We start from the raw sequence: 24,530 nt of genomic DNA, 5'->3' as shown, positions 1-24,530 counted from the left end.
CAAATGTCTGTATGTATGTGGCCTTTTGGCGACATTGCACGCCTGTAATAAGAATACAAAAAGACATTTAGAAGTGAAATCAAAGTTTAAAATGCACATGTGACTTTACCAAGCTTATAGTTCTCAAGAATATTTTGGGGCAAGTGTCAGCTACACTTGACCATGAAAATTTGTTTCCGGGCCAAACATAAACAGCACAGCAATGCAGGCTAGTTTTAAACCACAAAATTATGTATGCCATTCTAGTCTATCACCCCTGGTGAAAAAGATTTCATGATGACAAAAAACTCACTATCATGGTAATTGACCATTTGCAAAAAAGTTGATACCTAAAACCATTGCTTTTTTAATGTCCTTATAGAGCAAAACCAAATACCGTATAAATGTAGGGGTGCATTCACGAAGAAAAGAATCTGTCAGTAAATCCAAGCTATCATTCAAATGTCTGCATGTATGTGTCCTTTGGCGACTTTGCACGCCTGTAAAGAGAATACAAAAAGACATTTAGAAGTGAAATCAAAGTTTAAAATGCACATGTGGCTTTACCAAGCTTATAGTTCTCAAGAATATTTTATGGCAAGTGTCAGCTACACTTGACCATGAAAATTTGTTTCCGGGCCAAACATAAACAGCACAGCAATGCAGGCTAGTTAGAAACAACAAAATTATGTATGCCATTCTAGTGTATCACCCCTGGTGAAAAAAATTTTATGATGACAAAAAACTCACTATCATGGTAATTGATCATTTCAGGGTTCCCGCACAATTTTCGTTCACAAATTCCATGACTTTTCCAAAACTTTTCAAGAAAAAAAAATTTTTTTTCATAACTTATTCGAAACAAATCGAGTTATTCCCATCGTGAAACTTGTAAAGAGGCTTTGGTAGATGCAGCCAATTTGCCATACTTGCAACGAATATACAAACATTACGTAATTTGATATTCCTATCCCTATCTGGCATTTTTTGGGTAAAACAGTTGCCAAATTCCATACTTTTTCAAGGACTTTTGCAAGAGTTGGTCTTTTTCAAAACTTTTACAGGCCTTAAAAATACAAATTTAAATTCCATAACTTTTCCAGGTTTTCCATACCTGCAGGAACCCTGTCATTTGCAAAAAAGTTTATACCTAAAACCATTGCTTTTTTAATGTCCTTATAGAGCAAAACCAAATACCGTATAAATGTAGGGGTGCATTCACGAAGAAAAGAATCTGTCAGTAAATCCAAGCTATGATTCAAATGTCTGTATGTATGTGGCCTTTGGCGACTTTGCACGCCTGTAATAAGAATACAAAAAGACATTTAGAAGTGAAATCAAAGTTTAAAAAGCACATGTGGCTTTACCAAGCTTTTAGTTCTCAAGAATATTTTGTGGCAAGTGTCAGCTACACTTGACTATGAAAATTTGTTTCCGGGCCAAACATAAACAGCACAGCAATGCAGGCTAGTTATAAACAACAAAATTATGTATGCCATTCTAGTCTATCACCCCTGGTGAAAAAGATTTCATGATGACAAAAAACTCACTATCATGGTAATTGATCATTTGCAAAAACGTTTATACCTAAAACCATTGCTTTTTTAATGTCCTTATAGAGCAAAACCAAATACCGTATAAATGTAGGGGTGCATTCACGAAGAAAAGAATCTGTCAGTAAATCCAAGCTATGATTCAAATGTCTGTAAGTATGTGTCCTTTGGCGACTTTGCACGCCTGTAACAAGATTACAAAAAGACATTTAGAAGTGAAATCAAAGTTTAAAATGCACAAGTGGCTTTACCAAGCTTATAGTTCTCAAGAATATTTTGTGGCAAGTGTCAGCTACACTTGACCATGAAAATTTGTTTCCGGGCCAAACATAAACAGCACAGCAATGCAGGCTAGTTAGAAACAACAAAATTATGTATGCCATTCTAGTCTATCACCCCTGGTAAAAAAGATTTCATGATGACAAAAAACTCACTATCATGGTAATTGATCATTTGCAAAAAAGTTGATACCTAAAACCATTGCTTTTTTAATGTCCTTATAGAGCAAAACCAAATACCGTATAAATGTAGGGGTGCATTCACGAAGAAAAGAATCTGTCAGTAAATCCAAGCTATGATTCAAATGTCTGTATGTATGTGTCCTTTGGCGACTTTGCACGCCTGCAATAAGAATACAAAAAGACATTTAGAAGTGAAATCAAAGTTTAAAATGCACATGTGGCTTTACCAAGCTTATAGTTCTCAAGAATATTTTGTGGCAAGTGTCAGCTACACTTGACCATGAAAATTTATTTCCGGGCCAAACATAAACAGCACAGCAATGCAGGCTAGTTATAAACAACAAAATTATGTATGCCATTCTAGTCTATCACCCCTGGTAAAAAAGATACCATGATGACAAAAAACTCACTATCATGGTAATTGATCATTTGCAAAAAAGTTTATACCTAAAACCATTGCTTTTTTAATGTCCTTATAGAGCAAAACCAAATACCGTATAAATGTAGGGGTGCATTCACGAAGAAAAGAATCTGTCAGTAAATCCAAGCTATGATTCAACTGTCTGTATGTATGTGTCCTTTGGCGACTTTGCACACCTGTAACAAGATTACAAAAAGACATTTAGAAGTGAAATCAAAGTTTAAAATGCACATGTGGCTTTACCAAGCTTATAGTTCTCAAGAATATTTTGTGGCAAGTGTCAGCTACACTTGACCATGAAAATTTGTTTCCGGGCCAAACATAAACAGCACAGCAATGCAGGCTAGTTTTAAACAACAAAATTATGTATGCCATTCTAGTCTATCACCCCTGGTGAAAAAGATTTCATAATGACAAAAAACGCACTATCATGGTAATTGATCATTTGCAAAAAAGTTGATACCTAAAACCATTGCTTTTTTAATGTCCTTATAGAGCAAAACCAAATACCGTATAAATGTAGGGGTGCATTCACGAAGAAAAGAATCTGTCAGTAAATCCAAGCTATGATTCAACTGTCTGTATGTATGTGTCCTTTGGCGACTTTGCACGCCTGTAATAAAAATACAAAAAGACATTTAGAAGTGAAATCAAAGTTTTTTCTTAGTAAACTGAAAAACTGAGTCATCGGCAGAAAATGTTTCCAAGTTAAATTGAAACTCAAACTTTTAGAATATTATTCCAAAAACGAGTTACCAAACGATTTTGTCTTCGATCTTCATAATTTTGCGACAAAACGACCAAAAACAGTCTCAACTTTTAAGATAAAAATTTTCGCCACATCTGTTTACAAACAGCTGATCGCTGATGACGCAATGTTTATTTTTACAGTTGTTCAATAAATATGTTTCGCGCTCAATATTTTTCGAAAATAAATGCATATTAACGAACTCCTGAACTTGCTATTCCATCGAAGCGTATCAGTTTAACTTGCAAATCACTTTTGCAGCAAAAAGACGCACTACTATCGTTCTTAAGCCAATGAAACGGTACTTCTTTATTTGGGTTTGCATTCGGCAAAACGTCATGACGCGATCAATTTTTTTAAAAAAGAATTTATTACCCATTGATTGGCACAAAACAAAACCAGACATAGCAAGCAGTAGCTCAATTTCGGCAATTTAAAAAAAATTTAAGTCATAACTAAACACTGAAATCATATTTGCCAAACTTATGAATTATTGCGTCACGTTAATTAGATTCAGAAAACTTTACCAATAAAGTCATTAAACAACTGCGGTAAATTAAAACATAAAATATTATTTTAACTCCAAAATTGCAATTTTTTCCCCAAATTCATGCCGCAATTGATAACAAAGTATTTTTTATGGTATCACTTTTCATGATATGGTCGTTAGTGCGTGACCAAATTTCCACAAAAAGCTTGTCAACAATCATTTTTTGACAAATCTCAATGTTTACATGTGATTTTATGGATTCCTTTTATTCTATGTTTAAATAAATCTCTGCCTGCCTTCTCAAGTACCAACACAAACATAATAAACTTTATTAACGCCAAAAACATGCAACAGATTTTGAACACAAGCGAAAACATACAAAATAAGATCGACTAAAATAGGACATTTCATTTACTGGAAGCATGCCTTCTACAAAACACACCTTCTATTAAAACTATTTCAGCAACCTTACTGTCTGAAGCGATGCAATGTCAAATGTTTTTAAGCAGGCAGGTTTGTGAAATCAAGGGACACACTAATGAACACATACAGCACTTAGACTACAAATACAAAGTAGAAATAACTTAAACAATTGGTGCAGAAAACATAGGGGTTTATATCTACATAAGTTAGCCTGTTTGAATCAAAACATAAAAATAACAGCTTGAATTTAAATGTAACATGTCTTATCAAATGTTAACTTCTGAGACCAACACATTAACCCAGAAATGAAAAACGGAAAGACACAGTCCCAGTACTATACGCACACATGGCGTAAAGAGTGTAAATTTGTAAAGTATATTTTGTAATGGGCTTCGATTAAACAGCTTTAAAAACCTACAGTGAAGAAAAAGGTGCAAAAACCAGGGGTTCCAGTACTTTGCCATAACACAAAACACTTGCTGTAAAAACTTGCATACCCGACACATTAAACCAACAATGCTCTGGTGGATATTCTTAAAAATACCGTATAAAAGTGTGTGTGTGGGGGGGGGGGGGGGGACATTTAGAAATAAAATCAAAGTTCAAAATGTAAATATGGCTTTACCAAGCATATACTGGTCAAAAATATTTAGCGGCAAGGGTCAGCCTACACTTGGCTAAGAAAATTGGTTTCCAGGCCAAACATAAACAGCTTAGCAATGTGACTTAGTTACAAGCAACAAATTATGTATGCCATTCTAGTCTATCACCCTGGTTTCAAACATTTCATAATGACATAAAACTCACTATCATGGTAATGGATCATTTGCAAACATATTCAAACCTAAAACCATTGCTTTTTTAATGTCCTCATATACCAGGGATGGCGAAGAAGTGACCCGCCACATGAATTTTAGTGACCCACTTGTAGTTTTTTTTAGTGACCCAAATTTAAATATTCATCCGAATCCTTGTTTGCACACATGGATTTGGTAAAATCAAGTGCCAGGAATCGTATTAGCTCGGATATGACTGCTGCGTGTATTAAGCTGAAAACTATCTAGGATTGTAAGACTTGCAGAGAAGATGCAGCAACAAGCGTCTCATTGACATTGACATGTAATAAAATAAGTGACCCACTTTGTTTTCTTTCCGAATTATAATCTCATGTATGACCCATTCCCTGTTATAGACCAAAGTAAATACTAGGGATTGGCCGCACTGAGCCAGAATCAGAGAACTTGCTACCGAGAACTGCATATTTTGGTGCTTGGTGCTCGGCCGAGCAGTTGCACAAACTCACCCGAGCATTAAATTTGCATATATATGCCCATGCATATGAAACTAGTGTTCGAAAGGGTACCCAAAAACAAAAATCACTATAAAGGATTAGAATACAAACAAAAAATGTAGGTGTAATTTACAGTAGTTACCTTGCATAGCTGTTCGAAATTGCAAGGACAACATTTTTGTGCGCATACGCTGGTGGATACTTCTAAACATGCAGCAAAAGCACTGTATGTTGTAGCCTATAGGAGCTTATTGCAATGATTCCTTCCACCTCCTGCATCCAGCAAAGACAACAGCTCACATGGAAAGCGAATTGAACTTATGTGACCACCTGCAACATATACAGAGAGCAGTAGGTAAGACAAACAAATAATGTTTAGCAAGAAAGTGTGTTATGGTACTATTCGCCAAAGATCCACCTATGAGCCTCTAAAATATTTGAGGACACTGGTTGAAGAACCTACATGTGCCAAGAAACACTCAACTAATGATTTTTACCATGAATAAATTAATCTGCCTTACAATGCATGGTATGTACCTACAGCCCCATCACCTAACTGTGTCAAAAACTATTATATACATACACATTTTTGCTTGCTACTGAGGCTTTTACTGATACCGGGCTCACTGTCATCAAAACGTCAACCAGCATTATCATGTCTCATTCGAAGAGCTTTATAGTGGAGAAGAGTATGCTACTCCAAACCATGTAGCATATACATTAAAAAAAAGTCTTGTGCTGCATTTGGCACACACCTTTTTCCCCGGTACAATGTTTGTTTTTACAAGTTTGGTAACATTCCCAAGTGATAGGACTTATATTACGATTTTTGACTGGTTTACTGTGGGCTTGAAAAGGATCACAACACTTCTTCTGCAAGGAAGGGTGCCGACCAATGTAATTGTACTTGTGGGAATACATGGGTTCTCCAAACAACATTCATTACCCTTATCAGCAGCAACTCGGATATTCAGAAGCACTCGCTCTTTATCTGTTAGAGAGTCAATTGGTAAAATACCTTGTTTTTGTGTTGGATATGTCTTTTTGTGGCATTCAGTATCCAGTGAGACACCTACACTACACTTTTGCATCTTAACAACTTTTAATCACAAAATAGGGCACATAAAATATAGATAATAGAAGCAGTATCACAAAAATATCTGAAAAATGAACCTGTTTTTTATTATGACCCTGCTTCAAACAAATTACAAAAGGCAAGCACAAAATGAAGAACAAGTAAGGTACTCAACAAGAGCTTTCATTTGAGCCATTACTCAACTTTGTAGCTAGTGTGCTCTTCAAGATATGAGCTTTTAAAGTTGTTGTTACGCATGAATGCACATTTGCATACCCCCAAACTGAACCCCCTGTTTTTTAAAAACATGAAAAAACTGTAATGAGGTGATTGAGAATGTCCTAAAGGTTCACCTAACCTACTAAAATGAACACAATATATATACTACAGCACACAGACCTACCTTTCAGATGCTGAATGTTGTTTCAAAGTCTTGGATTAAAAAGAAAAACTGCCTCAGCCTTTCAAGCCCATAAGCTCCATCTTGGCACGACAGAGATATGAGAAAGGTGACAGGCAAAAGAAAAATAGCACCCAATCATGTCATAATTTGGACTGGAGTAGAAGACATGTTTTGGATTTCATTCTCTCTGTTGCAATTCAGATCTTTGGATTGCGTTTATTATTAATCCTCTAGAAATCTAACACAACATAAGGTACACGGTAAATTCGTAAATAAAAACGTATAAGGCCCAAAACCTTCTTAGTAAACTGTAAAACAGGGTCATCGGCAACGACGTTTCCAACTTAAATTGAAACTCAAAACTTTCAGAATGTTATTCCAAAAACGTGTTACCAAACGATTTTGTCGTTAATCTTCATAATTTTGCGACAAAACGACCAAAAACAGTCTCAACTTTTAAGATAAAAATTTTCGCCACGTCTGTTAACAAACGGTAGATACTTTAACACCAAAAACTAGCGGCACTGGAGTCCGGTTCACTTTAGGTCAAGAAGGTAACGTCAGGTCAAATGTTTAAAAAATGCTTGTTTTTAACGTTATTTTTGATTTTAAACCTTCACCTGACCCTAATAGCCCTAACCGCCGGCATTTGTACAAGCCTGCAAAAAAAGAAAAAAAATAGACAAAAATTGAACCCAAAAATTGCGCGCATGAGGCATTGTTTTTTCCACCACACTACAACAACAGTTGCATTCTAATGATTTAAACAGCAGTTATAAACTATCACAAACTATTTGTCATTTGACCTAAAGTGAACCGGACTCCAGTGCCGCTAGTTTTTGGTGTTAAAGTATCTACCTTAACAAACAGCTGATTGATGACGCAATGTTTATTTTCACAGCTGTTTAATAAATATGTTTCGCGCTCAATAATATTCGGAAATAAATGCACATTAACGAACTCCTGAACTGTGGGTTCCATCGAGGCGAAAAAGTATAACTTTTAAATCAACTTCGCAGCAAAAAGACGCATCCTACTATCGTTCTTAGGCCAATGAAACGGTACTTCTTTATTTCAGCTTGCATTTGTACTGACCTTCAAGGTAGACAATATAAAACACTGCCGTATATCTGACTCCAATAAACAAACTAAGCTGCCTAAACAAACCTAAAAAGACGCAAAGCTAAATTAACGTTCCCACATTATATTTCAATAAACCATGCCACGAGAGCGCCAATTGCGGCTCAACACGCAACGCAAAAGTCAACGCGCCACGAATCAACTGTGAGATTTCAAGTCTAAAGTAAAAACTGATTTTAGGTCTAAAAGATACTAGCTTATATAGCGGTCAGGTCACATGTTATTACAAGTTGTAAAACTGGTATGGTTGTAAAACGTGTACGGCCGAGAATATTAACCGAGTTCTAAACCGCAATTATTCATTAAAATGCTTTACAACCGGGGTGGGCAACCTTTTTTACTGTAGGGCCAATTACAAATGTCAAAATTGGATCGCGGGCCGCACATGTGCATAACACAAAGTGATTTTGCTTTGTTTCTTACCAAATATGCTCAACTACAAGTATAATTCGTACTTGGTTCTAGCCACATTTGGCCAGATTGCAGAAAACTAGCATGAGGCGCATTAATCAGTTTAAAAATATGTATTAATTGGACTCTTTTGCCAGTACTTTTAAAATACTAGCGTCTCTGCGGGCCGCACAACCTTTGATGAAGGGCCGCAGGTTGCCCACCCCTGCTTTACAGAAACGTCAAGTGTAACATGGCTGGAAGCAGTTTAAGACGTTGCTTCACGTTAACACGTAAGGGGGGCGATAAAACGATAGCCTTCAGCCAGTTTATGACCGGTGTGTTGATGAGAAAACAGGTTTAAACCGGTTTAATAGCCGGTCAAACTTTAGTGTAGAAAAAAGGCGAGTTATGATCGGGTCTGACCGGGCCAATACGTCACGATAATTACATGCAATTAAAATGTTTTGAATTGAAAGTCCAAAGTCCGATATGTTTTGAATGAAAAGTCCAAGGTCCGATACACATTCGGCAAAACGTCATCACGCGATCAATTAAAAAAAAAGAATTTATTACCCATTTATTGGCACAAAACAAAAAAGGTTTAGAAATTTCCAGGTTAAAGCCCTCCTTCAGGCTGATACAAATTACAATTTGTGCCAAACCAAGCATTGACGACAAACGTTTGCAGCTAAAAGTAATATTAACAAAAATAGTGGTGGACGAAAACATAAATTCTTATGCATGATGGTAAAAGAAAGGCATAGATAAAAATATTACACAGTATCAAGTCAATGATCAAGTCAAACTAACAAAAGTATCAAAAATCACAGTTGCGACTGAAAAGGTAAAAACTTTAATTTAATTAAAATTGTTCACAGTAAATATTTCTTTTCGAAAATTAAGCAAAAATAAATGAAAAAAATTGTTCTGTGTCCTTGACAGGATGACATCATGATTTAAGACGTCATACTTTACTTCTTTAACGTCACAATTCTATTAGCAGGAGAAATGGATTTTGATCGTAACGATTTGCGTGGATTTCTGCATAAAATATTTGATGAAATTCGAAGAAAAGGGTGATTGCAAAACTTTCCCACCTGTTCTCATGAGGCCTGTTTGTTGTGGGGAAAGCCGTTTAAGGTCGGGAAATCCCTAAAGTGAAAATCGGTCAATACAAGTCAGTGGTTCCCAACAATCTTGTAGTGATCGGCTCCTTTTATAAAATTACGTCTGCGAGCCCACATTATAAAACTTCCCACAGTTCTATCAATTGTGCTGTCTCGTAAATTAAAAACTAGAAACGCAGCTCTTGCAGTCACTACACTCAGTTTACACACCAATTCTATAAATAAAAAACTGTATTACTTTTCTTCTTGTTAGCGATGGGAAGTCCAATCGTTGCTTGTCGTTTGAATTACGCCACAAATTCATCGGAAATGCGACCATCTTCCCCCAAATTCACAGTGAGATTTGAATAAACTCCTTCTGTTGCCCTGCAAGCTCCCATCAACTCCCGACTCGCTGTTCGGTTGAACGACAAATAACCTGTCAAGTACCAAGTGGGAGATTTTAACCAAACGCACATGTAAAGGACCAAAGTAGGGTGTTAATATACAAAATATCGAAAGTTGAGGCAGAGAAATACATAAACAGGTAATAATCACTGCTCCAAGTAAACACGAAACCCACCCAAAGCCTGCGCGGCCGACTGCCGAAGCAGCTTATCACTCGAATTAAGTTTCTCCAGCAGTTTAGGTACTGCCCCACACGTCACAATGGCATCGGGCACTCTAGCTCAGGTAATCCGCTGAAACAGAACACGCCGTAATTACTTTGCAACAGGAACTAACTTCCACACGTCACACCTGCCATCACCACCAGGGTCATTGCAGCAAATCCTCCAACGTTGAAATCCTCCAACGTTGTGAGATTCAAGCCACCCAAGCGTGAAATTCCAGCAAGTGCTGAGCGCAGCTGAGGCTGCTTGAAACTTTACTGACTGAAAACAACTGTATATTACCACAAACAACCGAACAAAACTATAATGACGCACCAGGTTGGCGGAGTTGAGTATTTCCAAAATAATTTCGAATCCGAATCCATCCAGGTCATTCAACTTCTCCTCATTCTCCTGGCATCCGCTCACCAAACAAGCCAAGCAGTGCAACAGGCAAACCTGACAATAGACAATGAATCATTGTGACGTCACACATAGCGTGATGATGGCGTTACCTGCATCGTCTCATCACGTGACGTCCTCCAGACCCGGTTGAGCAACAGCTTTATGGCGCCCTCTTCGGCAATGAGAAGTTGCGTTTGTTTGTTGTTAATGTGGGCGACGCCTGAACCAGTGTGAAGTTAATTACACTGTAGGAATTTAAGTACAATTGTCACGCACCAATGCACATGTTGTTTAAAGCGTCGAGGGTTGCCATGACGACCTTCCGAGTCGATCTTTCCAATCGCAACAATCGGATGAGCGGAGGAATGGTGTTGTCACGTGACAAGCGACTTTGACTTGACGAACTTTTCCAGCCCCATGCTGCCACCGCCTGGCAACCTGTATTGGGCATCAGTTAGTACGACAATGACGTCACAGTGACTTTGGCTCACCGATCAAATGAAGCGTGTCGGACTTGATAAGCAGCATGTCAATTATTTGGCTGGTCCCGATTCTTTCAGCTATAGCTCTCTGCTGCTCCGGGTGGTTGCCAGCCAACGCCCACAGTGCGCATGCGCCACATTCCTTTACCTCATCCGACCAAATCTGCACAAATAGTTTTCATGACGTAGCTGTCAATAATACGTGAACACAGACGAATTCGGTTTATCGCATATCCAATTTGCGTTTTTTTTATGGGAATAACAGGCCGCAAGTATTTTATCGTACAGGCTCCGTACAGGTTATGTTGGCTCGTCAAGAGCTATTAGCGTGAAAATGCCAAAAATTCTCGTCGTTAAACACTAAAGACGATTTTCATTTGAAACCTTCTCACTCGGTATAACGCGTTTTTAAATTTTGTTAGATTTTATTTTTGTGTCGTAGTTCTCTTTGTAGCCACGCATTACGAATATTCAATTTGGTTGAATCAAAAACCTGAAAAATCCTGCTGAGCGATGCGGGGGCGCCCTCCAGTGACGCTTCCTGCTGTGCACACAGTTCCCTCTGGTGATGCATCCAACTGCAAGTGCCGCCTTCATTTGAGCCGGAATGCAGTGACCACGCAATATCGCCACCAGTGGCGGTAGAACTCCGATATTCACAAAGTCGTTCTATAAGAAGACAATCACATTATCGTACAGATTTATATCTGTAACAGACATTATTAATCGAAAAATGACGCAGTATGCCCGCCCAGAACTGTTTACCTGGTTCTCATTGGTTTCGTCACAAACGGCGGCTATTGCGTCAGCAGCGGCTGTCTGCAACGCATCGTCACGAACCGTGAGAAAATTGAAGCTCCGCACTCCATAATCCTCCGCTGGATGTCGCCAGCACCGGACTTGCCCCCCGACACAGGGAGGCAAGAGTGTTGATGACGTTCACCAAGACATCGACGACCTGATGTAGAAGTCGTATTAGCCGGGACGCAAATCACTTACATGAAAGCCAGCCCAGAATTCGGGAACAAACAAGAAGTCGGTTTGTAAAATGAACGAGCTCGCTTATGATTATGCAATTAAAGAAGAATCAAGCAGTCAATTTAACAACCGACTTCACGCATCGAGTAAGGGGCACATATTAAAAGGAATACAAACTAAACGATTTACTGAAGAATCAAATCAACAGAACAAAACTGCAGGCCTTATATAAGAGGTCAATGTGACGCTGCAGCTGCTAGACTTCAATATCGTAAATTTGTGCGCTGATGATACATTAAGTTTATAAGTTCAACTTAAAGGCCGAAACATTTCGATGTAAACTCACATCAACTTGCAGAAGTTCCACAAGAGGCCGGATACCACCGTAATCAGCGATGCGTGACGCGTTGTCGTCAACATGAGCGAGATCCGAGAGAACGACAGAAGAACACGATTGGATCTCACATCTCTCGTCATCCACACCTCGGTGCTCCGGATCACCATCGTTGCTCGGTTTCAACAGAGAAATCAAAGCTGGACACAAATAGAGATGTGGCAAACTTATTGAGGGGGTTTGGGGGAATTCCGGGTACCTACTTGGTATTGCGCCAGCATTTGCAACTTCGACCCGCACAGAATCCTGTTCTGACATGAGACAAATAACGGAGCAGGCCAAGGAGCGGATCAGTGAACAATTCTCATCGTCCAAATCCCTGCCGAGTCCTGGAACACAACAAAGCATGAACTGAGAGAGTTATCCACTCAACCGAGCTTAATGCAGAGCAAAACAAGTAATAACGCTTAATAGTATTTGTATTAAGTTAATACACTATAGCACAACAGCTAAAGTGCAAGTTTTGGATTTAAAAAATAAATTGAGACGATTAAACGACAGTTGTACTTGTCGTGTGTAGCAAAACTTTAAGGAAACATAAAACCGACCAGAATCAACCGACAGTGTCGCCGACTTCGGTCTTCTTTACGAACTTTGGAGCAGCTTAACGAGATGAGGGACAGCCCCGGAGTGGAGAAGAGGTTTCCAGTATTTGGGTGAACGATCGAGCAAAACTTCCAAACACCGAAGTGACGCGTCCTGCTTTGTCACGACCAGCCATCATTTCTGTCAACAAAGGCTTTTTATTGGCCGAGCCGGGCGCATGCACAGACTGATACGTACCAACAACACCTCTCCACACATCGTGGCTTTTTGTGCGCCCGATCAACTACTCGATGAAGTCAGTGTGGTACTTTAACTCAGCGCGCTGTATCGGCCCGTCATTGTTGACGTCACAAGCAGTTATTGTTGCACCACATTTGAGGAGGAACTTAAGTGTTTGAAGAGCGCCGTTGGAGGCAGCAGCGAGCAGGGGGGTCACATTGTCTCTACATAGCATGTAAAGGTGTAGCATAAAGATAAATTGTGGCGGGAAAAAACCACCGCATTTGGTTGAGATTAGTGTCGTTTGTGTAATATTGATAAGTTAAATATGCGCTATGACGTGATTGCTTTGTTAGTGACGATTGAAGCATGAATACGAGTGAAGTAAAAATACCTTCAGTTAAAACTCGACGAATTTTCACTGAAAACACAAAAACAATATCCAGGTAACATTCGCGCAAATAACAAATTAATCCACGTAACTCACCCCCCAGTTGCTGGCATTTCCAGTAAATTCGGGTGACGTCGCAGTAGTGACCTCACAATGGCCGTGTGACCTGTTGCGCATGCGTGGTGGATCGCTGAATGATTGCGGGCATCGCTCACCATTGGGTTCACTTTGCTCGCTAGGAGCGCTGTAACACACTCGAGGGCGCCACATCTGGCAGCAAAGTGCAGGGGGGGGGGGGTCGCGCCTGTCATGAAAATTGAAGGTTTTTAAACAAAATCACTTTCTGTTTAAAACGCAGTCAACAAAACATTACAAGTCGGCGAAAAATACAAATCTACAATGAACAACAACAAAGATGACGTTGAATGACGACAAGCAGGTTATTACGTCACACAAGCGGGTTAGTTCCATTCATAAAAATCTCACCGGTCCTTTCAATAAACAAATCGTCATCAGGTATATCGTTGAAACCTGTCAATTCTAAGTTCAACATAAAGTCGTTTCAGAAAAAATGGCGGCCATATTTAAAAGTTGTAAAATATTTCTAGCTTAAGAAACAAGATACTTTACAACTTTGTGTTTTCAATTTATGTCATTAACCTGATGAAGGTGTCTCGTATGAGACGTCGAAACGTCGACATATTACAATAAAAAACTGCTGGAAGAGCTAAAAATTTTGTTGATACGTTATGCCTGGCAGCAACAGTTTATTCAAACTTTTACCCGTCTTAAATTTGACCTTGTATTGACCATACGGGCAATAACCAGAAAACATATATGATGTAATGGCATTAAAATTTTTGTCAGGTTATGTTTATAGACGAAAAGCAGCTAAATATAAACAAGTAATACAAAAGTGTTTACTCACGTGTAGAACGCGGGTTAATCTCGGTTCGTCTCACGTTTAAGTTCGGTTTCTGCCCCAACAAAATACTCAGGATCATCTGCCGGTTGTGAATGCAAGCGTGGTGAAGTAGAGTCATCCCCTACACACAAACAACAACGTCATCCTCTACACACAAACAACAGCGTCATCCCCTACACACAAACAACAGCGTCATCCCCTACACAAACAACAGCGTCATCCCCTACACACAAACAACAATGTCATCCCCTACACACAAACAACAGCGTCATCCCCTACACACAAACAATAACGTCATCCCCTACACACAAACAACAGAGTCATTCCCTACACACAAACAACAGCGTCATCCCTTACACACAAACAACAACGTCATCCCCTACACACAAACAACAGCGTCATCACCTACACACAAACAACAGCGTCATCCCCTACACACAAACAACAGCGTCATCCCCTACACACAAACAACAGCGTCATGCCCTACACAAAAACAACAACGTCACCATCAAACCTGCACATCTGGGGAAAATAAACTCGAGCTTGCAGTTTTCCGCATTAGGGCGATAAAGGGGGTGACAAGTTCACGACGGCATGAGAGTTTGAGACTTCCTTCCATACTCTGCAAATGTGAAATACGACCTATAAAATTATTGTGGGTGACAATCATCAACTGCCCGACCTGAGAGCACTATTTGGCGCACTTAGTAGGTTGACAATCGCACAAATAACTTCCAACTAAAATATTTAAATATTGTGTGTCAGATATAGTAAACATAAACTCAAATCAGCGACCAGCAAGGCACAGGGTACAAAAAAATTATAAAAATCTGCGATGGGATTCGAGTCTTTCCGGGACTCGCGCTCTACCATTTCAACTACACATGCCAGACAAAATGCTTTCATTAATAACCAGAAAAATATGTTTGTTTGTGCAGAGAATATCAGCAGAAAAAAATGCCTTGGTTACCTCATTTAAAAAAATCGCTGTTGACTTTCCTCATAAACGTTTGCAAAGTGCCTGAGATTTGTGGCTCACTTGCTGTCTAACTCATTTGTTTACTCGTTTTTTTTTCTGTGACTGTCAACAAGAAATCGAAATAAACTGTACAGCTGCAGATGTTGTATATAATTTATTGCTGGGACTTTGTATAAATTCGGCAGGAAAGTCTTGAGTGTAAATATAATTTTGGATGCACTGGAAGAACTTGTAGCGTCATAAATTACTATGCACCAAAAAACCTTATTTATCTCACAAGCTGAAACAAAATATTAATAAATACATACAGGTCACGCCACTTTTTATAAAAATACATACAGGTCACGCCACTTTTTTACTCTATAACCTACAACAATAAAATAGAATACCAACTGTCAAAAAGCTCGCATAATCAACACAATACCGCAGCATAAATTATTTGTTGACTCTCTATTCACTGTCATCGAATAATAGAGCAACACTAGTCTAAAAAGGCAACCAAGATGCTTCTGCGCTGCCTCCTTCAAATACTTCACCTGCGCTGCCTCCTTTTAAATACTTCACCTAGCTTGTTTACTTCTAAAGCAATGTGATATATCTGATGATCAGTTTTTATGAGCAGATATTGAAACTTACTTCCTGTGTCCAGAACTCTTAAAACCACAACGCATGCAGTTAACTTACTTACAAAAAGACTTTACTTGCCCGATTAATAACGTAGATGTAACTCGCGCGCATCTGTGCTAACCTTGCTGTTCAAAGCTTGGCGGAACCCAAAGACTCTTTTCATCATTTCGTCGAGTTGTTAATCGTTCATTGGCAGCTTTCTCGGTCTGTAGGAGCTTAGTAGCTGGTATCTTGCATGAAGCCACGCTGGGATGGGCGGAGTTGCTGGGTAATAAGTGGTGAGAGGGATACGGATCACGTGGTACAAACTCCCATCTGCAACAACAAGTACTTCATCCGTGACATGGCACAGCAGAAAGGATGGGCGACGGAAAGCAAATGCGTTGACTAATTTCAAACAAAATAGCCTACTGCGGTTTGATGTCCTGCGCCACAAGTAAGGAAATGTTCTGCATTGATTTAATAACCTGGAATACGCTGATATTAATATTTTTTGCACTTATGTTTATTTTCTGTGTTGAGTTCGCAACTCCAAGTCACCGCTTGTACCGAGCGATGTTGTCGGGACGGAATACTCCTGTCGCGGTCGGTTTGCCAGGAGATCCGCTAGATGTCGCCCTGCCTCAACCGCAACATGATTACACCAATCGTCATCGGACAACGTCTGTAAACAAATAAGTAGTGTTAAACCGAATCAATCGAAAAATTTCGGTACAAACCCTGAATTCAGCCAAGACCTTACCACGAAATTGGCCAAACCAAAACTAGTATAGAACATCACAAAATGCGGCTTACAATCGAGTAAATAACCAGCACATAATACTTATTTAAAGATAACCTGGCTTCAGTGTTTAGAACACACTCAACTTATAACGTTACATGATTCTGACGTCACAACGCTTACCTCAATGTCATCTGTGTCAAGGTCAAACTGAATTTCCCCGTGAGCTCATGTAAGATGACATCGTTCTCCTGTTTGGTCAAGCGTGAAGGTTTCGCATGGTTGAGCACCTTTTGGACCAATTGCGAACGGCGGAATTTCCGATTCAGTTCGTAATACGTCACCTGCATGACGTCATACGATAGTGTTAGACTCGTTGTAAACCAGGGGTCGGCAACCGTTATAAGCGACGCGTGCCAATTTACTTGTTATTTTAAAGTTTTAATGACCTCGTGTGCCAAAGTTTATTCTAAATAACAGTGGTTCGTAACAGCAGATATCAATAATAAAAAGCAGAGTGTTTTGTGCAGCAGAGTGTTTTGTAAGGCTGAATTTTAAGACAATGACATGATAAAAACTATAAACAAGCAGTGTAACAGGTTAAATTAGTACTTAAAAATAAACACGCAAATCAGTTGGCGTGCCATGAAAATTACGAAGGCAGGTAACCTTGGAACGCGTGCCAAGTGTTGCCGACCCCTGTTGCAAACATATCCGAGCGTTTTGGCAACGTTGTTATCGGCAGCTATTGCCAATTCACGTCTGATTTCTTGCAACTCCTCATTAACGCAGATTATTTTTAAAGCTTCCGTATAAATTGGTTGAAATAAAGTATTTTGTGTCAAAACAAAATCACAGAAACGAGCAACCGCCTTATGTTCACAAGGTTGTGAGTTCTAATCCTATCTCGGTCGCTTGTGTTTTCTGAGCAAGAAATTAAGCAACATTGCTCCAACCTAGTGGTTTCCGATGGGTTGAACTAAATTGAAATCACCAACTTACCAACTGTATAAGTCAAAAAAAGTAAATAAAAATGATTTAACCAACTTACATTAAAAACAGGCAGCTATACGGCGGACTTATTGCGAGCATGACGCATTCAGGCTTTGCCCGCCCAGAGCATGAAAATGAAACAACAAACAACAAAGTTGATTGTAAGTAACGCTTTATTATAACCGCACAATCCTGTCGTTAATCGCTTTATAACCGGTTTATATTTCTCTGCATGAACTGACGAGGCCACAAATGTTTACATTAACATTTGGTGAAATAAGGGAGTCTTCCCCCGGTCGTGTTTACCACAATGCACCAAACTCACTTTCTTGTGAGTCCCTGTCACATAACGCTCCACGATACGGTGTACCTGCAGCTGGATTAGTCATGACCCACCAATTGTTCCCTTCACTGTATTGCGCTCAATAACGTTTTAACGTTGCGCAGTTATTTCCGGCTTGGTGATGGTTTTAGTGCAATTGTGTCGCTATGTTCACCACGCGAAATAAACTCAACTCTTCCCGTTCAATTATTCATCACCTGATAGCGGAGTCAGCAATCCTCCCAAATCAGGGATTTTTATCAACCGACGCCTTAGCGCCACCAAGAGGACAGGCAGAGAGGTGATAAATTGCAGAAGTTTAAGATTTCTCTGCGTCACCGGGTCACGTTCCATCGCTGCACGAATCAGTCCAACCTGGAAACATTAAAACCTCAGCTCGTAAATATTGTGTATACTGAGGATCTTATTGCAAACATATAAGAAACTTTTAGAATGCGACAATGTTTAAAATCTTCAATGGTTAACATGAAAGTCAGACGGTAACTGAGATTTTTCGCTTTTAGTTTAGGAAACTCGGTTTTGCCTTAAAATGTTTAAAAAGCAGTGACGAAAATATAATGGATGTTTTGTCACACGATTTTTACGACGCAAGTAAGAACAATTAACACGGAAACTTCACTACGGTTCACAGCGCTGAAAAATTGGTTTCCTGCATAATGTTATTTTGCTCGGTATATTTGTGCGTTTGATTATTTCAGCTCCAAATTTTGCAATGAACTGTTTTATTAAGATCGACTCTATTAACAATCCTCCCCAGGTATAGAAACTCCGATTTAAACCCTTACATACACGTCATTACATCGGTTTTACGTCACTCACGTGATGACGTAATCGTCGACGCCATCGTTGCAGCAAAATCGGGTGGATGTGGATGTGGTCAGAAAGCTTGACGGCGGAAGATACGTCGCATGTCGCGTGTAGCGCAAGTACGTTCGCGACAGGAGACACACGTACACGCGACATGTGCACAGACAAGACACATTTCACGATTTCTGAAAAGAGAAAAAGAAGTATTTAACAAACTACAGCACATTAGTAAGCTAATGTTTTTTCAACGCTTATTAAATTTAAGGAACCAACTACTTACAAACATGCCAACATGTTTTTATGCTAATAGGTTTTACCAGCCGAACGTCACGTGATTAAATGCAAAATACCCGAGTAGGTGTTGAAGAACCGACTTTCTTTCTCGGCCGAACACTCATCAGGATCAACTTTCGTACAAATCCACAAACGTTGGATGTGATGTCCCATATTCCTGAATCTATGCATAAAAACAAGTTTTTACACCTGCTGATGGTTTTAAACCAAAATTTACTTTCTATATAAAACGTATAGGTAATAAAATATCAAAAAATTAGTTTCTATGCACAAATATTTTACGCATTAAAATAATATTTTTACGCATTAAAATGTCGCAGAACAGATAGCTGGTAGTTTTTAGGTAGTTGCAAACCAATTGTAGATCGCAGTAAATATGTTTGCAGCTCGAACTGACATTTATCACAACATTAAATTCCCAGGAAATCCCGCTAGTGGTAATATTGATTGACGTTTGCTCAGCAGTTATTGCGCAACGAAAATTCCCAATCCAATATTGGTGGTTTAATTTAAACGCATGTGTTAATAATATAACATTGATTTAAAATTGCTGCAAAATATTATTTTAAAAACACTCACTTTTGTACGATGACATTTTGACCACAGTCTTGAAATGAAGAAAATATACTGACGCACTAAAAACACAAGCTGAAAACAAAGCGATAATGTCAATAACTAATGTATTTTATACAAACATTCTATTTAAAAAAATTACGGCCTTGAAATTTTGTGATATCGTAAAGAAACTGTACACCACCAAAAACTACGTTTAAAAAAATAAAAAAGTGAAAATAATTAAGTACGATTTTATGCAGTTAGTTAAAAAGCTAATTTTATAATTGAGGTCAGAAAAAGAAATTCGCTGATAAACGAGTTTAAAACAGCTTTCTAATGTCGTTGAAGGATTTAAAACTGGTGGATAAAGCGAAATATAAATTATGAAAATCCTCAACATGTCGTATATTTTACAACTATTGGAATTGAAAATGGCTGTTATAAACATATAGTGAAAATGGTTGTTATAAACATATAATGAAAATGGTCGTTATAACTAAGTTATATAATGAAAATGGTCGTTATAAATATATAGCGTAATTAACTTAAGTTGAAATGTGCTCTATCATCGGCGCTTTCTTATCCCGTCGTCTCCACTCACCTGCAGACAAATCAACAATGCTTAAAAACACATCGTGCAACAAACATGGCGAGTGCCATAAGCGTTTCGAAGTCGCACTGATGCGCCGAGGATGACATCATCACTGGCGCTCCGTCGTGTGATGTCATCGAATAGTGACGGCGTTCTGGTTCTCACTGGTGCTTCGGTTCCATTGGATCATGTTGCAATTCCCATTGGATGACATTATCAGTGATTGCGTCACATGCGTGCAAAACATAATGATTAGTGTTCAAGTCCATGAGATAGTTGCGGCGATGACGTCATAATACGAGTGAAATTTGCAATAATGCGCAAAAAAAGTTGGGAGTAAAATACATAAAAGAGAAATGCAACAAAGAAAAACAAAAATAGCAAATCAAGGTTCTGGATGGGTTCCTAACAGTGCCGGATTAAGGGTCTGCTGGCCTGTAGGCACATTTTATAAGTGGCCCGAAAATCAGGGTTGCCAACTAAAAAATTAGAATTATTAGTGTTGCCAAATCATCAAAAGTGGCCTGGATATTTTACTGGCCTGCAGGCACGTGCCTACTGTGCCTAATGGTTAATCCGGCACTTGTCCCTAAGCTTTAAACCGTGTTTTTATAATCACAAATATTCCAGCAACAACGACGAACCTGTAGCTTGGCTTTCTCCATCCGCTTCCAGTAAAACGTGCTTTTAACGCCGCAAATCAGCTGTTTGCCTTTTATATCAACTTTGGCGCCGATGCAAGTCAGCTTTGGAGTCCCAATCTTCCTGTCTGTGAAGTTTTCGAGCAACGATTACTTAATCACTTTACCGCGCGTTTTGACCGATAAATCGCCCCTCAGGAACGAAACAACCCTTGATTTACAAACAGTGGAAAGAAGTGAATCAAACACTAACTTGTGTCGGGAGATTTTGCACAAACATAATTACTACGAACTTGATTCGTGTGTTGCACATCAAATCTGTTTTAGGAATTGTCGTTTTTAATAGCTCAGTAAAATGTATTTACCACAACAGTGCTACTCGAGGCCATAAAAGAACTAAGATATGAAAAGTCTTGCACTTTGTTTTTAGTAACTTATACTAAAACATGTTTTTAGTATAATTTTTCTGCATTTTGTTACTTCCCACGTTTACCTTTTTTCAACTACTTTCTGGTTTGCTTTTCTTTTATTTGTTTCATTACCTTCATGCACTTTGTTTCCACTTTAAGTTGCACTTTGTGTTCACGTTCGCGCACCACGCTCTGTTTTCGTTATTTCCCCTGTCGTTACCTACTGCAAGCATTACAGCTACAATTTCGTATTACCAACCAAAAGATGGTGTTAGGGTGAAACTAATTAATCAGTTGGCTTCAATCACGTTGCCTTTTGGGGACCGCCTTCCGCGATAGTCACGTGTTAGTCTATCCCGCGTGATTTAAAACACTTCATGCAAACAGTCAGACAACTTTGAAGGTCATTTATTTGTTATGATAAACGTTTTTCTTGTTGCGTTTGCGCGGAATTTAAATCTTGAAGTTTTTTTTGAAACAAACAAACCAACATTTCGGTCAATCATTCATTTTATTAATAGTTACAACTTTCCTGAGATTCTAATTAACATCAGCGTTTTAGTGTCACAACTGTTTGTACAATCCACTTTGCTTAATACTTTGGAAGCTTATTATTTTGTTGTCGGTTTTTATGCAGGTTGTATGCAACTAATCAATCGTAAATAGAAAGTGACATTACGGATCAAACGTGGCACTTGGTAGAGTTTATACTTCTGGTTTGTTTTCAAAAACCCAATCCTGAATAATACGGCTCGCCGTACAATGCTAAACAAGCCTTTTTGACTTTGCCGCGGTGTGCTTTACTGTATTGTATGATTGATTCAAAAGGTTATTCTGCAAACTAAACAACGCCTACCCCCACTTAATGTAAACACCTGCCCCCAATCCCGGGATTTCATAAAAAATAATCGGGATTTCCCGGGTTGCCAAAGAAAAATGCCAGTTCCCAGCAAACACATCGTGACAAAATTATGCACAAAACAAAAACATGTACTTGACCCCAAGTTTTACACAAAATAGCAAAAAGGATCAAAGCACCACGCAATTGCAAAACATTCGCAAACAACTGAAAATTATAATAAATATGTACATGCCGCACAAGAGGTGGTTTGTGCGGTTTAGCCGCTTGGTTTGTCAATCATGTGTGTCGCTTGTCGTTTAATTGTCAGAGGGCGGCTTCAGCCACAACTGCCACGTTAACTCGTCGGTTGTCATATGGCTGTTGACGTCGTCGAACGTCACGTAAACGCTTCCGGACTCGATCGTAGAGCATTTTCGGGGCGTTGGAGTAGATGAGAGGGTTAAGAGAGCTGTTGATGGGAATCAGGATTATTGCTGACACTGCGTAAATCACTGGGGGTACAGTTGTTCCACCGAAGTTTAGGAAAGCCATGATTGAGATTGGTACCCAGCAGAAGAAATCAGTAAAGACCAGCCGGATGATTTTCTTTTGCATTTCTGCAACAAACACCAGAAGTTAGGAGCAATATTTAAGTTGCGCTTATCGGATTTACCTTGGTTCTGTTTTTCAGCTCTCGCATTTCGGGCCCTCTCATTCACTTGCCTGCCACTGGCCACAGCAACAAACATAAAAGTCACGAAGTTTAGAGTGATGATGCCAAGTGAAAATGACCAAGCCTTGTCGGTCTGTGTCACGTAAAGTTTACTGATGCAAACACTGTTGGTGCTGTAGTACCTGAGAAAAACATTCAGTTACAGCAACAATTACTAAAACCCCATTTGCTTGTAACTACATACCCTAAATATCCTGTAATGTCAAACATTTCAGTGTAGTTATAATCTTCAAGAACATCCACAAAATCCGCCCAAGAATAAATATTGTGTGCCCTTAGAAGTGCGTCATCGAGTGTCTGAGAATCGTTGATGGTAAAATTGTGTCGAAAGTTTACAAACCGTTTCATGAAAGTGCCATGCCTGCACGAAAACACACGGCGGAACAAAACTGGTAAATATACACATGTGTTACAATTGCTCACTTGAAAAGTCAACGGCATGACTCTTGAAGAACGGATTTTCTTTCATCCACGCTTTGGTTTCAAACAAATGTTGGAATTGAGGCGTGAGAGGAATAAAAGCCAGAGTGAATGAAAATGTCCAGGATAAAATGATGGCAAGGATAATAATCTTCAGTTCGGGAAAATATGGCGCATTAAACGGCTGCAAAACATAAGTTGCTTGCTGCAAACACTAGAGCACATATACATTAAAAAATACTCACGTTTTTCACAGCATAAATTCGAAACGCTGTCAGCAGGACCATTGTAATTACTGATGTTCGCTGGAAAGCAAAACCAAAATGCCCATTGAATTGCACGCCCGATTTGACCTCCAAACAAGGTCGTTGGCACAGTAGTTTCCAGAATATTGAACACCAGCAATGCCGAGCATGAGCAGATAAACTCCCATGAGCAGGTCAGAAATCGACAGATTCAAAACAAGAAGATGGTTGGTTCGAAATGAGGCCGATTGTGATTCTGTCGTCACCAACAGCTTAATCTCAGTAACCATGACCACCTGAAAATAAAGGAAACCAAAAAGTTATATACAAAACCATCTAGTTTATCAGGAACTTAGAACGCCGAACTTTGTTTCAGCCAAGCTTTACAAAATATACCAGGTTTCCAAAGATTGCGAGGAACGCCATTATCCACACAACAGTTCGTAACACCGGGTTAGCGATCAGTTCGTATCGCGAGGAGAAAACGTTTTCATTTGCTCTGCTTGACTTCGTTGGGCATTCGTCGCTCCAGTCTGAACAGTCGCCAAATCCATTGAATTTCTGTTAGTGGCACATTTTGTTAAAACCGCAATAAAAAGATATTTATTAAAATAATTTAAAACCTTTTCCTTCTTCACAAACAAAGGTTGTTTGTTTTCGCAATAAAACCTTCCGTCACTCGTGCAGTTAGTTTCGTCGCTTTCATCATCACAGTTTATCGTAAAATCACAGATCGCTGATTTATTTATGGAAACCTAAGCACATTACCCTATAAGATGAACACACAGAACTCAATGATAAACAAAGTGGGGTTGTTATTATGATCCGCAGATGCTAACATACCTTAGCTCCATTCAATGCGGAGCAATTGACCCTTCCTTGTTTTGTGCAAGTT

At 39.0% G+C, this 24,530-nt stretch overlaps 2 protein-coding genes, 2 long non-coding RNA genes and 2 pseudogenes across 8 annotated transcripts; all 6 read right to left on the bottom strand.

The window, feature by feature from the left end:
- Positions 1–26: 26 nt before the first annotated feature.
- On the bottom strand, positions 27–6,830 carry LOC145238021 (uncharacterized). The gene is made up of 8 exons (XR_013862066.1): positions 6,385–6,830; positions 5,509–5,696; positions 2,925–3,027; positions 2,488–2,590; positions 2,051–2,153; positions 1,614–1,716; positions 1,177–1,279; positions 27–42 (listed from the first exon to the last, which is right to left on the bottom strand). It is a non-coding gene; the product is annotated as an uncharacterized LOC145238021 (long non-coding RNA).
- A 1,202-nt stretch (positions 6,831–8,032) lies between these two features.
- Positions 8,033–9,790, bottom strand: LOC145238022 (uncharacterized). Its single transcript, XR_013862067.1, has 3 exons — positions 9,743–9,790; positions 9,475–9,529; positions 8,033–9,418 (listed from the first exon to the last, which is right to left on the bottom strand). It is a non-coding gene; the product is annotated as an uncharacterized LOC145238022 (long non-coding RNA).
- A 300-nt stretch (positions 9,791–10,090) lies between these two features.
- Positions 10,091–13,074, bottom strand: LOC145239114 (uncharacterized; annotated as a pseudogene). Its single transcript, XR_013862225.1, has 11 exons — positions 12,963–13,074; positions 12,557–12,682; positions 12,306–12,493; positions 11,747–11,939; positions 11,475–11,650; positions 10,991–11,144; positions 10,776–10,937; positions 10,610–10,719; positions 10,431–10,553; positions 10,243–10,376; positions 10,091–10,184 (listed from the first exon to the last, which is right to left on the bottom strand). The product of XR_013862225.1 is annotated as an uncharacterized LOC145239114 (transcript).
- Positions 12,618–16,818, bottom strand: LOC145239113 (ankyrin and armadillo repeat-containing protein-like; annotated as a pseudogene). The gene is made up of 10 exons (XR_013862224.1): positions 16,783–16,818; positions 16,590–16,704; positions 16,162–16,355; positions 14,949–15,056; positions 14,438–14,555; positions 13,996–14,049; positions 13,606–13,813; positions 13,137–13,342; positions 12,902–13,079; positions 12,618–12,682 (listed from the first exon to the last, which is right to left on the bottom strand). The product of XR_013862224.1 is annotated as an ankyrin and armadillo repeat-containing protein-like (transcript).
- Positions 16,640–21,110, bottom strand: LOC145238017 (ankyrin and armadillo repeat-containing protein-like). The gene is made up of 8 exons (XM_080101041.1): positions 20,990–21,110; positions 20,355–20,515; positions 19,778–19,846; positions 19,255–19,361; positions 18,917–19,089; positions 18,295–18,451; positions 16,945–17,105; positions 16,640–16,704 (listed from the first exon to the last, which is right to left on the bottom strand). The coding sequence occupies exons 4-7, from the start codon at positions 19,349–19,351 to the stop codon at positions 16,990–16,992; spliced, it is 543 nt and encodes a 180-aa protein (XP_079957167.1). The 5' UTR covers positions 19,352–19,361; positions 19,778–19,846; positions 20,355–20,515; positions 20,990–21,110; the 3' UTR covers positions 16,640–16,704; positions 16,945–16,989.
- A 787-nt stretch (positions 21,111–21,897) lies between these two features.
- LOC145239283 (G-protein coupled receptor GRL101-like) lies at positions 21,898–23,447 on the bottom strand. 3 transcript variants are annotated; one of them, XM_080102587.1, is made up of 4 exons: positions 23,394–23,447; positions 23,155–23,267; positions 22,911–23,092; positions 21,898–22,854 (listed from the first exon to the last, which is right to left on the bottom strand). In XM_080102587.1, the coding sequence occupies exons 1-4, from the start codon at positions 23,409–23,411 to the stop codon at positions 22,562–22,564; spliced, it is 606 nt and encodes a 201-aa protein (XP_079958713.1). In that variant the 5' UTR covers positions 23,412–23,447; the 3' UTR covers positions 21,898–22,561. The 3 variants fall into 3 exon arrangements, with proteins under 3 accessions (XP_079958713.1, XP_079958711.1, XP_079958712.1); XM_080102585.1 differs by having other exon boundaries at positions 23,155–23,331; positions 23,394–23,445; XM_080102586.1 differs by lacking the exon at positions 23,394–23,447 and having other exon boundaries at positions 23,155–23,381.
- Between the last annotated feature and the right edge of the window lie 1,083 nt (positions 23,448–24,530).

Source organism: Phallusia mammillata, chromosome 7, assembly GCF_965637545.1.
Source record: "Phallusia mammillata chromosome 7, kaPhaMamm4.hap1.1, whole genome shotgun sequence".
Lineage (NCBI taxonomy): Eukaryota > Metazoa > Chordata > Ascidiacea > Phlebobranchia > Ascidiidae > Phallusia > Phallusia mammillata.
The sequence above is the reverse complement of the archived record's forward strand: the minus strand, read 5'-3'. Positions and strand labels throughout refer to the sequence as shown.